Genomic DNA, 15000 nt, shown 5'->3' with positions numbered 1-15000 from the left:
ACACACACACACACACACACGCACACACACGCACATACACATTGTAATACTGTTGACAGTTATACAGAGTGATATAAAAGACAGGGCAACAAACGCCAAGGTCTGCTGGCTACTGGCAATTGACTCGTTCTCTTTTACTGCCTATGGGAGTGGCAGGATGTTGTACGTAGCTAGGCAACGGGCAACACAAGTAACCACTTGGCATCTAAGTGCTTAGGGCCTGGCAGGCCAACACAGAGACCGCGGAGCACAGTTTGAATCACATGGTTTACCAACGTTTGCTGTGCCTTTCTGTCTGTCTGTCTTGTCTGTCTGTCTGTCTGTCTGTCTGTCTGTTTGCTTGTCTACCCCTCTGCTGCCTGCCTGCCTACCATGTATACCTGTCTGTCTGTCTGCCTGCCTGTCTGCCTATCTGTCTGTCACTCTCCCACTTTCTCACAGGCTGAATGTTTTATTGCTTTGGTTGTAACATGTTTTCGATGTTAACTGACAACACGGATGTGATGAATGAGATCATAAATCTCATTCGCTATCTCCCCCTTCTTCTCTCTCTTTCTGTCTGTCTGTCATTACCTCCCTGTCTCTCCCACTCTCACTCACACGGGTGCTAAATGTGAAACAGTGTTATGATATGATATGATAGTGTTATGATCTGATACAAACAAACGTTAATCATTTCTCAATCTGAAATTCTCTCTGTTCTGTTCTGTTCTCTCTTCCTTCCATCTCTCTTCGCCAATGTTCATGAATCTCACGCTGAAAGGATGCTAAATGTGAAACTGATAATCATGGTGACATGATAAACATCTCTCTCTCTCTCTCTCTCTCTCTCTCTCTCTCTCTCTCTCTCTCTCTCTCTCTCTCTCTCTCTCTGTCTCTTTTTCTTCCTAACTCTCTCCCCCTTTTCTGTCTGTCTGTCTGTCTGTCTGTCTGTCTGTCTCTCTCTCTCTCTCTCTCTCTCTCTCTCTCTCTCTCTCTCTCTCTCTCTCTCCTGTCACCACCCTCTTTTGTGGTTTTCTCTGTCTTTCTCGCTCTGTCCCTACTCCTCACTCAGTTCTTTCAGTTCAGTTCAGTTCTTAAATTCAAGAGCAGTGTTGCCAAAGCCGACATACTGTACAGTACAACAAAATAGTAGGCTAAATAAACAAATACTCTCTCTCTCTCTCTCTCTCTCTCTCTCTCTCTCTCTCTCTCTCTCTCTCTCTCTCTCTCTCTCTCTCTCTCTTCTCTCTCTCTCTCTCTCTCTCTCTCTCTGTGTCTCTCTCTCTCTCTCTCTCTCTCTCTCTCTCTCTCTCTCTCTCTCTCTCTATATATATATATTATATATATATATATATATATATATCTGCGTCCAGTAGCGTATGGTCAAAAGAAATTATTTAACGATTATTAAACATATTGTATGTATGCATGTGTATGTGCTAGTTTATAATATATATTTTTCTCTGTCTTTTTCTCTCTGTCACCGTCCAGTGGCCCATGCTCAGGAACCCCACCACCCCCCAGAGAAGCCCGTCATCCGGTGCTACAAGTGCGGGGAGCCATGCAAGGGGGAGGTGCTGCGCGTGCAGGCCAAGCACTTCCACATCAAGTGCTTCACTTGCAAAGGTAAGACCAATCATTACAGGAACAATATCCTCCGCAGCCACAATGACTTTGTAGAGCGTGTAGATTGGTGTGTGTGTGTGTGTGTGTGTGTGTGTGTGTGTGTGTGTGTGTGTGTGTGTGTGTGTGTGTGTGTGTGTGTGCATGTGCGTGTGCATGTGCGTGTGTGTGTGTGTGTATGCACCAAGGTTTGGAGGGCTTCAGGTGTGCATCAGTACAACTGATTGTACTGTATATGGTTTAGTAACTCTGAAGTTCTACATAAACTGCTTACCTGGGACTTCTTTTTTTGGCATATTTCCCAGGATGTTCTCTTTTGCCATGAGAAAGGAACTCATGCCATGTAGGCCACGAACAAGACAAGCACAGAGAGAAAGAAAATAACTGCCTTTATTGGTGGCTGAACTGGATGTGTAGTTGTGCATGTCAGTAGTGTTATTCTGCTTTTATTTCGAGTTGTGGGTTGACAACAGACTTCGTACTGTACTGTCTTGAATATGTACCAATAGTCCTCTTCTGACCTGTTATTTTGGCAAGTTGTACACTTAGTGGCATTTGGCTTTCAGTTAAGGGTGTCCTTTAGTTAAGGGTGATGGTTAATTTTTTTTAGGTCATGAGTGATGTGTGGCTGAGGTAAATGCATCACATTTGTCAATTTGTAGAGGTACATGCCTAATGTTGCAGTGTTACTGTAATTCAACACTTATACTTAAGCCTTTTTTCCACATACAACCCGGCTATGCCATGCCGTGTTGTGTCGAGCTGAGTGGTGCTTACAAGCCGTGTTACCCGGATTATGGTTGGAGTTGCGTTTTGGCATTACTTTATGTGGCTAGTTGACTTAATGTAAGGCTGACATAGCATCTCACCAATCAAAGTAGGCTATACATAGTTTCAGCAACATCATATTTGGATACTACAATGTTGATTTCTGCCTTCGATTTTAATATCAAAGTAATTCAGGCTGTCCTGAGATGAAGAATACTCCATTGACCTCTTTTTTTTGTGAAGGAAACCTTACATTGTGTAAATGTAGCATTCCTCTTACCGTTCTGTTCTCCTGAATGATTTCATTCGGACATGCACACACAGACACACAGACACACACACACACACACACACACACACACACACACACACACACACACACACACACACACACACACACACACACACACACACACACACACACACACACACACACACACACACACACACACACACACACACACACACACACACACACACACACACACACACACACACACACACACACACACACCATATCCTAGAGACTGCTGTAGAAGAAAACATATATATCATGCCAGATATATTAACAAAAGTCTTTTTCATTAGTCTGAGAATGTTCTGGACCTCTGTTTTGTGCTTCTATGTAGACAACACTGGTCACTGTTGGCTGGCTATTAATTGTGCAATTTGTTGGCAAGTCCTCTTTTCTGTTAGTCTAGACTGAGCCAGACAGTGAATAAATTGTGTCCTTTGACTTAATTTTATTTACATTTTGTTATTTTTGCTCGAGATTTCATCATGGCTCAGGCGACATGTTGATAAGCTGCGTTCCTTGTCTTTATTTCATTATATATTTTTTATGCATTTGTTTGGGTTGAGGCGTCCTCCTGTCTCGTCGTCTTGTCAGTTGTTGTAGTAACCTTGCTTTCACCCGCTTCTCTGAGGGTATGTCTGTCAACAGGGCAGCCACACTTGGTGTGTGTGTGTGTGTGTGTGTGTGTGTGTGTGTGTGTGTGTGTGTGTGTGTGTGTGTGTGTGTGTGTGTGTGTGTGTGTGTGTGTGTGTGTGTGTGTGTGTGTGTGTGTGTGTGTGTGTGTGTTTGTGTGTGTATGTGTGTGTGTGTGTGTGTTTGTAACCATAGTAACCCTTTTTAATTTCTACTTATCTCTTCCTTCAACTCCTTCATTTCATTTTTCTTTACATTTATTTATTCATTATCTATGTACTTATCATAACATTGTTTACTTATCGTTAACATTGTTATTTATCTATTTGTTGAGCACTTTGAGCTGCATGCCTTGTATGAAATTGTGCTATACAAATACAGTCATTATTATGGTAGTAACTTTGCTTTCACCCGCTCCGCTCCTCTGAGGGTACGTCTGCCACTCCTGAGTCCGACCCATTCCTGTGTCCTTGTGTGCCAGGCAGGCGCCAGCTGCAGATAGACAGCCCACAGCTTTTTCGGGCTGCACGTCTACAGCAAGCATGTCCCTTATAGTAACAGTTATTGAGACGTGAACGGGCCTTTAGGCAAAGCAGTTCAGTTGTAAGCAACTGGATGACTTTTTTGGAGCTTGAAGCTGAGTGCCAGGCTACTTCTGGCTATTGTTTAGGCTGGACTTTGATTTTCTAGGTTTTTGTGCTATGGTAGTCTTGTTTCTAGGTAAAGGGGTGCACTTGAAGTAAGTCCATTAGGGCAGCTTCAATCCAAGACTAATACTATGCCATGCGCTCTCCTTCAAGTTAAGGAACTCCAGCATTAAAAGCCTTTTGTTTCAGAGATGATGGGGCAATGAGTAAAAATGAACATGAGGAGGTTTTTAGTCATCTTGGCATTAGGGTATGCATTTTATTGTTGTTGTTTTGTAGTCTTTATTGTTGTTTGTTGTTTGTGTGTTGCTGAAGAAGAAACAGTGACAGTGCTTCATGTGGAGAGATGCCTTCTGTTGCCAGGTGACCCAGAGAGCCTATTGCCTTATCCCTCTATGCCAACGTACTCGTCACTCATTTCTGTCGCGTGGCATCAGGGCTTTCCAGACAGGATATGTCCTGGCCTCAGACTTCTAGACTCGTGAAAAAAAGAAAATAAAGACCCTTGGCACTGCAGAAATCACCATAAAATTAGACACCATGGCATGAGCGAATGAAGAAAAGAATGAGAGAGAAGTGGCAGAAGAAACAACAGTTTCCTCTCCTGTAAATAAGCAAACCACTGCTGCGCTTGTGTTCATTTACCATGGCAACAGAGAAAAACAGAGAGAGACACAGAGACAGACAGAGAGAGAGAGAGAGAGAGAGAGAGAGAGAGAGAGAGAGAGAGAGAGAGAGACAGACAGACAGAGAGTGACCGACAGAGAGAGGCAGGCACAGAGGTTCACAGAGCTTCCCGGTCTGAGACAGTAAACAAGGAGAAGCTGCATGTTCCAGAACGAATGACACAGACTACATAGAGACATCATGGCCAGCCAGCGCTGTAGACAGAGACCCATCTGGGCTAACCAGCTCACTGGCTGGCCTGCACCTGTGCTAGGGCAATAGATGCCAGTTAGCAGTATGGTCTTACCTTAACGTGTCATCATTTTGTGGCAGCGTATACATGATATTGGGCATACATTTACTGTGGATAGTTCTGAGATTTTTGTTTAACTGCTGAATGTCTCTCACGTCATTGAAAGATCAAAGCCTGTCTCTGAATTGACCATCAACACGAAGTCTCTCTTCTGCATAATCTTTATTAACACGAAAATGCATCAAGTTTTGGCCTCTTGTTTACTCGGTTTTAAAAATATCCCATTTCGTGGGCTAAAATGCACCTGTCACAGTTGAGTTTTTATTTTTATCCACATAAAATGTCAGCATTTAAATATATACTCATCCATGTAACCATTACCTGAAGAGCTTGAAGAAGTGAAGGAGTACTGGTGACAGGCCCAGTGAGAGAGAGGGTAACGCCAACTTCAACTTCAACTTCAACTTTTCAACTTTTTTTCAACTATTGTCCCCAGAAGGGGCGATTAGGTGTGCAGCAAGTCATAAGCACATATAGGCAGCAACAGCATATACCACAGGACAGACATAAGGTGCAGTGGTCAATAAAAGGTTGAAATGACCATAAATATGGTTATAAAATAACTAAAGATAAAAACAAACACATCATGAATAAATAAAATAAGAACATCATCATACAGTAAAATATCATAAACAACGACAGGGATCAGGTCAAGAACTCAATGCCAGATATATCGCTTAATTCCTTAGCTTTACTTTCCCCTCCCTCTCTCTCCTCTGTAAGAAGTGAGGGAATACTGGTAACAGGCCCAGTGTGTGACAGAGGACTTCAATCCTTTGCGATGCCAGAGCTACATTTCTTACTTCTTAGTTTCTTCTTTCTCCCTCTTTTGTCTCCTGCTCTGCAGTCTTCTCTGTACTCTCTTCATATTCTAGTGCATGCAGGGGTGAAGGTGCAGTTCCTCTGGATGGGATGACTGTATTGAAATTCCCTTTGTCTCATTTAGGAAAAAAAATGAAGAAAAATAAGAAATGTAGCTCTTTGTGTATGATGAAGTCTACTTCGATGAGAACAAAGTGCAGAGTAGCAGCAAGGCAGAGGACTGTCAATTTCTTTCTTTAGCTCAGAAAACCACAGAACACATGGCGGCAGGGGGAGGTGTGTGTGTGTGTGTGTGTGTGTGTGTGTGTGTGTGTGTGTGTGTGTGTGTGTGTGTGTGTGTGTGTGTGTGTGTGTGTGTGTGTGTGTGTGTGTGTGTGTGTGTGTGACTGTGTGTGACTCTAAAAACCATCACAGTTGTGGAAATAGGATGCTGCTTTGATGCATATATGGACCTGTGCTTTGCTGAAAAATGTGTTAAGTATCAACCAGTAATTCATGCATTGACAGTAAGTGGCTACAAAACATCCATGGTGGTACTTATCTATGGTAGCCTTGGACATGTTCATAAATTGTGTGTCAGAGGTTTGCAAATAGCTGGACTAAATAAGAAGAAAGCAAAACAGATAGCCAAGTATTGTTCAATATCTGCAGTTATAGGCAGTCTGCATATTTGGAGGAGGAGATGCCACTTGTATCCCTGAATAGGCTTCAGGCCAGTATGACTTTTGCATTTATGTAGAAGACACATTATTGCTACTTTAATATTGTTTGGGGCGCTGTATTGTTTCTCAATAATTATTGGTCCTCCCAAATAAAATAATCAAACTGTGTGTGTGTGTGTGTGTGTGTGTGTGTGTGTGTGTGTGTGTGTGTGTGTAAGCTCAGGTCTTAATCAGCAACAATTTGCCCACAAATTTAATCATGACTCAGACAAGGAGGGCATTTTCTTAGCGAGTTAAGCTAGTCAGTCATTTCCTTACCGCATTATGCTAGTCAGTCATTTCCTTAGCGCGTTTCGCTAGTCAGTCATGCCCAAATCCACTTCACGCCAAGTAAGCTGATCGCGTGGTCCAGATTACTGCTGACCACCTCTGTCCTCTTCATCCACCCCTTGCTCTCCTTGCTCTAGATCACTGAACCTGTCTGTCAGGACACCAACGACCCCGCCCTCCAAACACACACACACACACACACACACACACACACACACACACACACACACACACACACACACACACACACACACACACACACACACACACACACACACACACACACACACACACACACACACACACACACACACACACACACACACAGAGAACAAACCAAACCACAGGGAATGAAAGAAGCTCTCTCATCGCATTGTCAACCAATTAGGTTGGTATGCAAACCAGGGGTGCATTTCTGGAAAGCGTAGTTGCTAACTATGTTAGCTACTTTATTGGTTGCAATGCAATTTCCCATTGGCAACTACCGAAATTGCTAACTGCTAACAACTACGCTTTCCAGAAATGTACCTCAGGGCTTAGCAAGCGAACTACAAAGGTTGAGTGTGTGTGTTGTTGGAGAAACTTAGAGGGGCCATATTATAGAGCGCCACATTAAGAGGAATAAGGAAAGTGGCAGGTCGAACTAGTGGGCCTTTTGAAGAAATGCAAGACTTTAAAAAGTCCTACTAAAGTCCGGTAGTATAGGATCATTAGTTAATAGTTGCATGTTGCAGTTGCACGTTACAAAAACTTTCACTACAGTTTGCAATGAGTGTGCAAGGTTTTTTTAAATGAATGTGTAAAGACTTTTGTGTGTGTGCGAAACGCTTTATAAAAAGTAAAACAGAGAAAGTGAGCTTGTAACATATTAAAGATTATTTTAAAAATAAAAAGCGTGTAATATTATTTGGATAACAACAAATCACTACACACAGTATTTCGTCCGATATAGTTCTTCCTGAGGTAGTCTTGTGAGGTTCATAGTATGTGTAACATCTTCGATTACACTCAACAAGCATTCAAAGAATTCCTTTCAAGGCTCAATTAGCCAAGAAAGCCTCTTGCTATTGTTGTTATTAATACTTTTCAAAGCGTTTGGACTTAGGCTATTAATAGACAAACACACACGGAGAGACAAACAAACACTAAAGTGCAGATTATGCACACACGCACATGCACATGCACATGCGCACGCGCACACACACACACACACACACACACACACACACACACACACACACACACACACACACACACACACACACACACACACACACACACACACACACACACACACGTTCATCTGCTTAGTTCACACGCACAGTTCACATGCACAAACTATTGTGAGGAGTTCAGACTGCACACTCTCCCCCCCTCTCTGTCTCTCTCTTTGAGCTACACAACAGCCCTAATGCGTTAGCCTCTAATGTGAGGTGAGTGTGAAGCGTAGTGCTGTTGCAGTGCGACTGTAGAGTAAGTGGGCCAGTGGCCTTTGTTACCAAAGCGAGCCAATAAGCCGAGAGAGAGAGAGAGAGAGAGAGAGAGAGAGAGAGAGAGAGAGAGAGAGAGAGAGAGAGAGAGAGAGAGAGAGAGAGGGAGAGAGAGGGAGAGAGAGGGGGAGAGGGAATGAGGGAGAGAGAGGGAGAGAGGGAGAGAGAGAGAGAGAGAGACAAAGCCGGGACGGAAGACGGGAGTGAGGGAGTAGAGTAGAGTAGGCCTTTCTTGGAAAGCAGGATTCCAGCGCTTACGTAAAGGTGTAAACACCAAACCTTGCTGCCGGGAATAGGTTACGTACTGTAGGTTTCTACTGATGTACTACTGCGTCTGGCCCGGCTTCCTGGGGTCAGGAGCTCTGTGCTTACTTAGTGTTGACTGTGTGCTTGTGTGTATGGGTCACATCAGGTCGGCACAACGAAAACAAGTGGCAATATTGTATGGATTTTTGATTGTTTGTTTGATTTTAGTGGACTACCTAAGAAGCATATTCATTGCTGCAGGAGAAAGAGGAGGTTACATTAGTACTCATTCCTCTTAGCTTTATTCTCTCAGCCTGCGTGCCCAAGTCCCCCCCCCCTTCTCTCTCTCTCTCTCTCTCTCTCTCTCTCTCTCTCTCTCTCTCTCTCTCTCTCTCTCTCTCTCTCTCTCTCTCTCTCTCTCTCAATTTCTCTTTCTCGCTTCTTCTTTATCTGATGAATTCTCTTTCTTCTCTTCTGACTCCTCAACTTGTCTCTGCTCCCGCTCCCCCCCCCCCTCTCTCTCTCTCTCTCTCTCCGTCGCTGAGTGCTCTGTCAGTCAGTGAGTGAGACTGCTCCGTTCTGCTCTGATGCTATTCTTAGCTCCAGTCTTCAGGAGTGGTGAAAGCGTGTGAGGGGAGGGAAGGGGAGGGAGGGGTGGCTGTAAATAGCTCTGCCTGATTCCCCATCGGCAGGGAGGGAGGGAGGGGCCACAGCCAGCCCAGGCAACCCAGCGAGGATGACTGAGGGCTGGGGTGCCGAGGCTGGGCCGATTCTGGGTTGGTGGTGGTGGTGGGGTGGTGGTGGGAGTGGGAGCAGTGGGCAAGTGCCACTCCATTAATTTGCATTACATTGCAGTCTATCGGAAAATGCTTTGTGTGTATGAAGTGTGTGTGTATGTGTGTGTGTGTGTGTGTGTGTGTGTGTGTGTGTGTGTGTGTGTGCGTACGTGCATGCGTGTGTGCGTGCATGCGTTTTTGTGTGTGTGGTTGCGTGTGTGTGTGTGTGTGTGCGTGCGTGCGTGCGTGCGTGCGTGCGTGTGTGTGTGTGCATGTGTGCGTGTGTATGTGTGTGCGCGCGCACATGTGTGTGTCGAGAAGGGGGTCAGTTTGTGTGTGTATGAGTGTGTGTGTTTCTTTGTGTGCAAGTGTGTGTGCAGTGATTTGCTAAATCATCTCTTTTATGTATGTAGTGTGTGTATGGGGATTACGTAAAACCCATGAATCATTCATAACTGGCCTTATATCTATATGGTACACTTCTGATGGATTTACCTTCAGTTAGTGTGCCTGCATGATTTCACAGTGTGTCGTAGTGTGTGTGTGTGTGCGTGCGTGTGTGCGTGTGTGTCAGTGTGTGTGTGTCCGTGTGTGTGTCGGTGTGCACACGTGCGCGAATGCAAGCATGATTGTGTGTGTGTGTGTGTGTGTGTGTGTGTGTGTGTGTGTGTGTGTGTGTGTGTGTGTGTGTGTGTGTGTGTGTGTGTGTGTGTGTGTGTGTGTGTGTGTGTGTGTGTGTGTGTGTGTGTGTGTGTGTGTGTGTGTGTGTCCACTTTGGCACTGGGCCAGTACTCATTGTCACTCAGCAGCTGTGGCATTACGCTAACTAGAGGTGGCAGCCCCCTACACCAGGGTCAAAGGTCACCTAGAGATTGTCCTCAAAGACCCACACACAACTACACACACACATGCACATACATACACACACACACACACACACACACACACACACACACACACACACACACACACACACACACACACACACACACACACACACACACACACACACACGCACACTCACACAAATACACACACACGCACGCACACACACGCGCGCGCGCACATGCACGCACGCACGCACACACATACACACACACACACGGGTGAATGAGCTTGTGAGTGAATTGTAGGAAACTGGTTGGCGGAAAAGACTGACTTATCTCCAGACTAAAAGAAATCAGCCACTGTGATCAGGAATCAGGATTCTTGTCTCTCTCTCTCTCTCTCTCTCTCTCTCTCTCTCTCTCTCTCTCTCTCTCTCTCTCTCTCTCTCTCTCTCTCTCTCTCTCTCTCTCTCTCTCTTTCTCTCTCTCTCTAAACAGGAAGTTGATATAAGGTGACTTCCTGTCGAGTCTAAGAGCAGCTTTTAGTTAGTCCGCCATGATGTCACAGCGTGGGGTATTTTGTCTAGGATGACGGATGACGTGTGTGTGTGTGTGTGTGTGTGTGTGTGTGTGTGTGTGTGTGTGTGTGTGTGTGTGTGTGTGTGTGTGTGTGTGTGTGTGTGTGTGTGTGTGTGTGTGTGTGTGTGTCTGTGTGTGTGTGTTTGTGTGTGTGTGTCTGTGTGTGTGTGAGTGTGGAGCGATGACTGAGGAGGCGTCGTCGTGATGCATGATGATAAAAGAGGAGATGACTGACGGACAGAGAATGTGCTGTCACCATATATAGTAGCTATATTTGTTTCCCTGCCTGTTTGTTTGTGTGTGTGTCTGCTGTGTGTGGAGGGGATGGAGGGAGATAAAACAAGTTTGTGTGTGTGTGCGTGTGTGCATGAAGGTGAGCAGCCATGTGTGTGTGTGTGTGTGTGTGTGTGTGTGTGTGTGTGTGTGTGTGTGTGTGTGTGTGTGTGTGTGTATGTGGGTGTGTGTGTGTGTGTGTGTGTGTGTGTGTGTGTGTGTGTGTGTGTGTGTGTGTGTGTGTGTGTGTGTGTGTGCGTGCGTGTGTGTGTGTGTGTGCATGCGTGCGCTTGTGTGTGGGTGCATTGTACAGAGTATTGTAAGTGTGTGTGTGCAAGTTGTGAGTCTTTAGTGGTTGGCGTGCTCAGTCAAAGGTCCAGCAGGATAATCTCTCCCAGCGTTCCCAGTGCAAAAATAGCTGAGTGGCCCCTCCTGTCAGCTGTCACACTCACTGTGACATTCACGCTTCGCAGCCCACACACACATGCTAGTCCACACACACACACACACGTGCGCACACACATACACACACAAGCATAGTATCTCTTAAACTCGCAGTCGCATGTACACACACACACACACACACACACACACACACACACACACACACACACACACACACACACACACACACACACACACACACACACACACACACACACACACACACACACACACACAGTCCCCAATTCCTATTATCCTCCAACAGTTGCCAAGAAAACAACTGCTCCCTTTAGATAGAAACACACACACACACACACACACACACACACACACACACACACACACACACACACACACACACACACACACACACACACACACACACACACACACACACACACACACACACACACACACACACACACACAGTCCCATACACGTCATATCATTTAGTCATTCAAAATGCCTCTCATAGGCTACATACCATAATTCACACCCAGCCATACGCATGTACGTGTGTGTGTGTGTATATGTGTGCCCCATTCTGGTCAAGGTTGTGTCAACAAGTTGTCACGCCAACGGCCAACAATCATCCACTTGGCCATCGTTTTTATGGCCCTCCGTCTCAGGCCGTTGGAGACCTGACCTCTGTCACCATGCCGCTTGTAGATGAGAACACGGAACACGGAACCACGGAACATGGAACACGGAATCTCAAACAGGAAACTAGGCCAAAGGGCAATATGGCTAACAACAGTGGCCAACTCGACCTTGAATTCACGCGAAGGTTAAATATGTGGTTTATCTCTTAAAGGTCCAGATCCTTACAGAAAGTCTGCCATAACTTTCAAATTCAACTACCGAACTCATACTGTATATAATATATAATCCGCATACATCTGGAAGTTCTCCATAAAAATAGAGTTAAGTGAACTGTGAATAAACATGTATGGTACAAGTTGTACCTGCAACCAAATCTACCTTGGGTATAAACATTTTTGAATATAATTCATATTAGTTTTTTATTTAAAGTGCAAACACAAACTTGGTCAAATATGATTATATAACATTATAATCAAAGCGACTTTCAAATGAGGACATAATCTTAGCCAACATCACTAGGAGATACAAAGTGCACAGGAAATAAACAGAACAACAAGTACACTGTGCAGGAAATGGTCAAAAAAGGTACTGCAACTATCCTGCTCATTGAAACTGGGCTGCCTAATCCCACATTTGATATTTTCATGAAAGTTTACTAAGTAATAAGCTAATATTTTCTAGTATGGCCCAAGTACAGTCATTTTTGCAGCTAAAAATGGCTATTTCTGGACATTCAAAATGGTGCACCAACCATGGAGAAGATCCCCCTTTTCATGTATGAAAGGTGCAGTTTTTACAGTCATAATGAATACTTAACCATGAATAAAGAATTTGATGGTGGTCTTAAGTATTCATGAAAAAGGTACCATTGGTGAATGGATAACATGAATTCTGGAAATAAACAACAACAAAAATTCACAGAGTACCTTTATGGATCCATCCATGAGGTTCTCTCTCCCTCAATAGTGTGAGAGGAGTCAGAGGACAAGGAGGTGTCATCTGAGGACAAATGGTCTCCGACTTCACTTCCTGTGTCTTAGATCACAGTAGTACCCAGCTAGACCAAACAATATTTTTGCGACCTCCCCAACTCCTTGTATTCCAAATGCCAAACATTTTTTGTCCCACTAATATTGCTAATTTCTCATTTTAAATTTAGCACAGTAGAAGTATAATTACAGCTATACGTACAAGTTAATGTTGGTGTTTTTCACAGTTTAATCATAGATGGATTTAATCCAAGCATTTCCTTCTAGTCTGTCAGCATCCCCCCTGGGGGTCCTGACCCCTAGTTTGGGAATGACTTCATTACAGTAGATGATCTCATAGGAGACATGTCTGCAGAGCTAATTATAGGTGATACAGTCAATGTACAACAGCCCATAATGGGTTTAAGGCTTAATAGATGAAGGGGTCTTGTAAAGTCTCAGTGTGTGCTTCACGACTGAAGTAAGTCGTGTTTTAATTGTTCTTTTAGCCATCTATGTAGCGCAAAATTACATTACAGGGGAAGGGTCTCCAAAGAATCTAGCCCAGAGGCCTCGGGTGGTGTGAAAGCTTAATTTTGATACCATATATATCCCATGTTGAATAAATGACAAAGCATTTAAACAAATGCATAGAAGCAACAAAATGTAAGTGCTACATTTAACAGTTGTCTATTTGACCGAAGACAAATTGTAGAATAAAATGATAACTAAAATGAGGTTACGTAGGAAACAGAGTATCATGTGACTCCTCGGCAGTTGGGTCACCAAAGCTTACAATGGTAAAAATATGGGTCCGTCCCTGAAGAAAAAGGTTGGGAACCACTGCTGTAGATGACATTGCATGCAATACATAGGGACAAAAAAGAATAATAGTGTCACAGAACAATGACACAGAACAATGTGCACATTCCTTTAAGATAGCCTCTCTGTTCATTGACCTGAATAAAAGGAGGAAAAACACATGTGCACGGGAGATATTATAATAATATTCCGGTGTTCAGACACTGACCACTGACTTTTAATATGGGATACCTGAGTTTGTTTTATAGACTATACTTGAGGTCATCTGTATTGTAATACCATAGTCCCAGTCCCCTATGTGCGAATTTGAGCGAGTCTGCGGAGGGATTTTCCCTTTGAAGTTCTCCCAGTGAGCTATTGCACCAGGCAGACTTAATCAAGCACAGAGTGGTGTGCAGATGAAAACAACTGTGCACAGCTAGCTAGATCCGATGCAGGTGGAGAGAGAGAGAGAGAGAGAGAGAGAGAGAGAGAGAGAGAGAGAGAGAGAGAGAGAGAGAGAGAGAGAGAGAGAGAGAGAGAGAGAGAGAGAGAGAGAGAGAGAGAGAGAGAGAGAGAGAGAGATGTAAGTAGGGTGTAAGGGAAAGAGGAGAAAGTCAGAAACAAGGATAGAGGATATGGGTTAAAAAGAAAAGATGTAAGGAGGATGGAGAGAGCTAGCACACACGAGGATAGGCATGACAAGAGACAGGAGAGGGAGGAGAGGAAAGCAGAAGGTGGAGGAGAAAAGTACTGTTGGCTCATCTTCTTTAGCTCTTGTTGCGAAAGATCCTCCATTTCCGAATCTTTGGTATTTGTGTGGTTTTGTGTGCCGCTTTCTCCGAGTCGGACTGTGCCTGATTCTGCCGCTTCAGTTTCTCATTATTCAATCAAAAAAGAGGAATGAACGAAGACAGTGGTATGGGGCGAAAATAGGGAGAGCATAAGAAGCAGGATAGGAAGAGAAGGAGGAGTAAGGAAAAAGGGGAGGATGAACAGATGGAGGAGGAGGAGAAGATAGAAGCATGAGGAGGGGTTGAGCAGAAGATGGAAGGCTGAAAAGATGAGAAAAATATGGAAAAATGAAAACAGCCAATAGAGCAGTCTGTAAAGAGAGTGAGGGGGAGAGTGAGTAAAATATGGAAGGATGAGGAGAGGAGAGAGATGACGTGGAAACCATTGGAAGATTAAGAGAGGGAAATTGAGGAAAGCAGGGAATGATGATGAACCAATGATGCTTTAAGTCAACTGA

The 15000-nt window shown here is 44.2% G+C and overlaps 1 protein-coding gene across 4 annotated transcripts in view; it reads left to right on the top strand.

The window, feature by feature from the left end:
- ablim1b (actin binding LIM protein 1b) overlaps positions 1 to 15000 on the top strand; it is a 185243-nt gene that overhangs the window by 86097 nt on the left and 84146 nt on the right. For all 4 annotated transcript variants that reach the window (XM_063221635.1, XM_063221638.1, XM_063221637.1 and 1 more), the window contains exon 2: positions 1474 to 1608. In XM_063221635.1, coding sequence (XP_063077705.1) covers positions 1474 to 1608 — 135 coding nt within the window. The remainder of the gene's footprint in view (positions 1 to 1473; positions 1609 to 15000) is intronic.

Source organism: Engraulis encrasicolus, chromosome 17 (genome assembly GCF_034702125.1).
Source record: "Engraulis encrasicolus isolate BLACKSEA-1 chromosome 17, IST_EnEncr_1.0, whole genome shotgun sequence".
NCBI classification, from domain to species: Eukaryota; Metazoa; Chordata; class Actinopteri; order Clupeiformes; family Engraulidae; genus Engraulis; species Engraulis encrasicolus.
The sequence above is the reverse complement of the archived record's forward strand: the minus strand, read 5'-3'. Positions and strand labels throughout refer to the sequence as shown.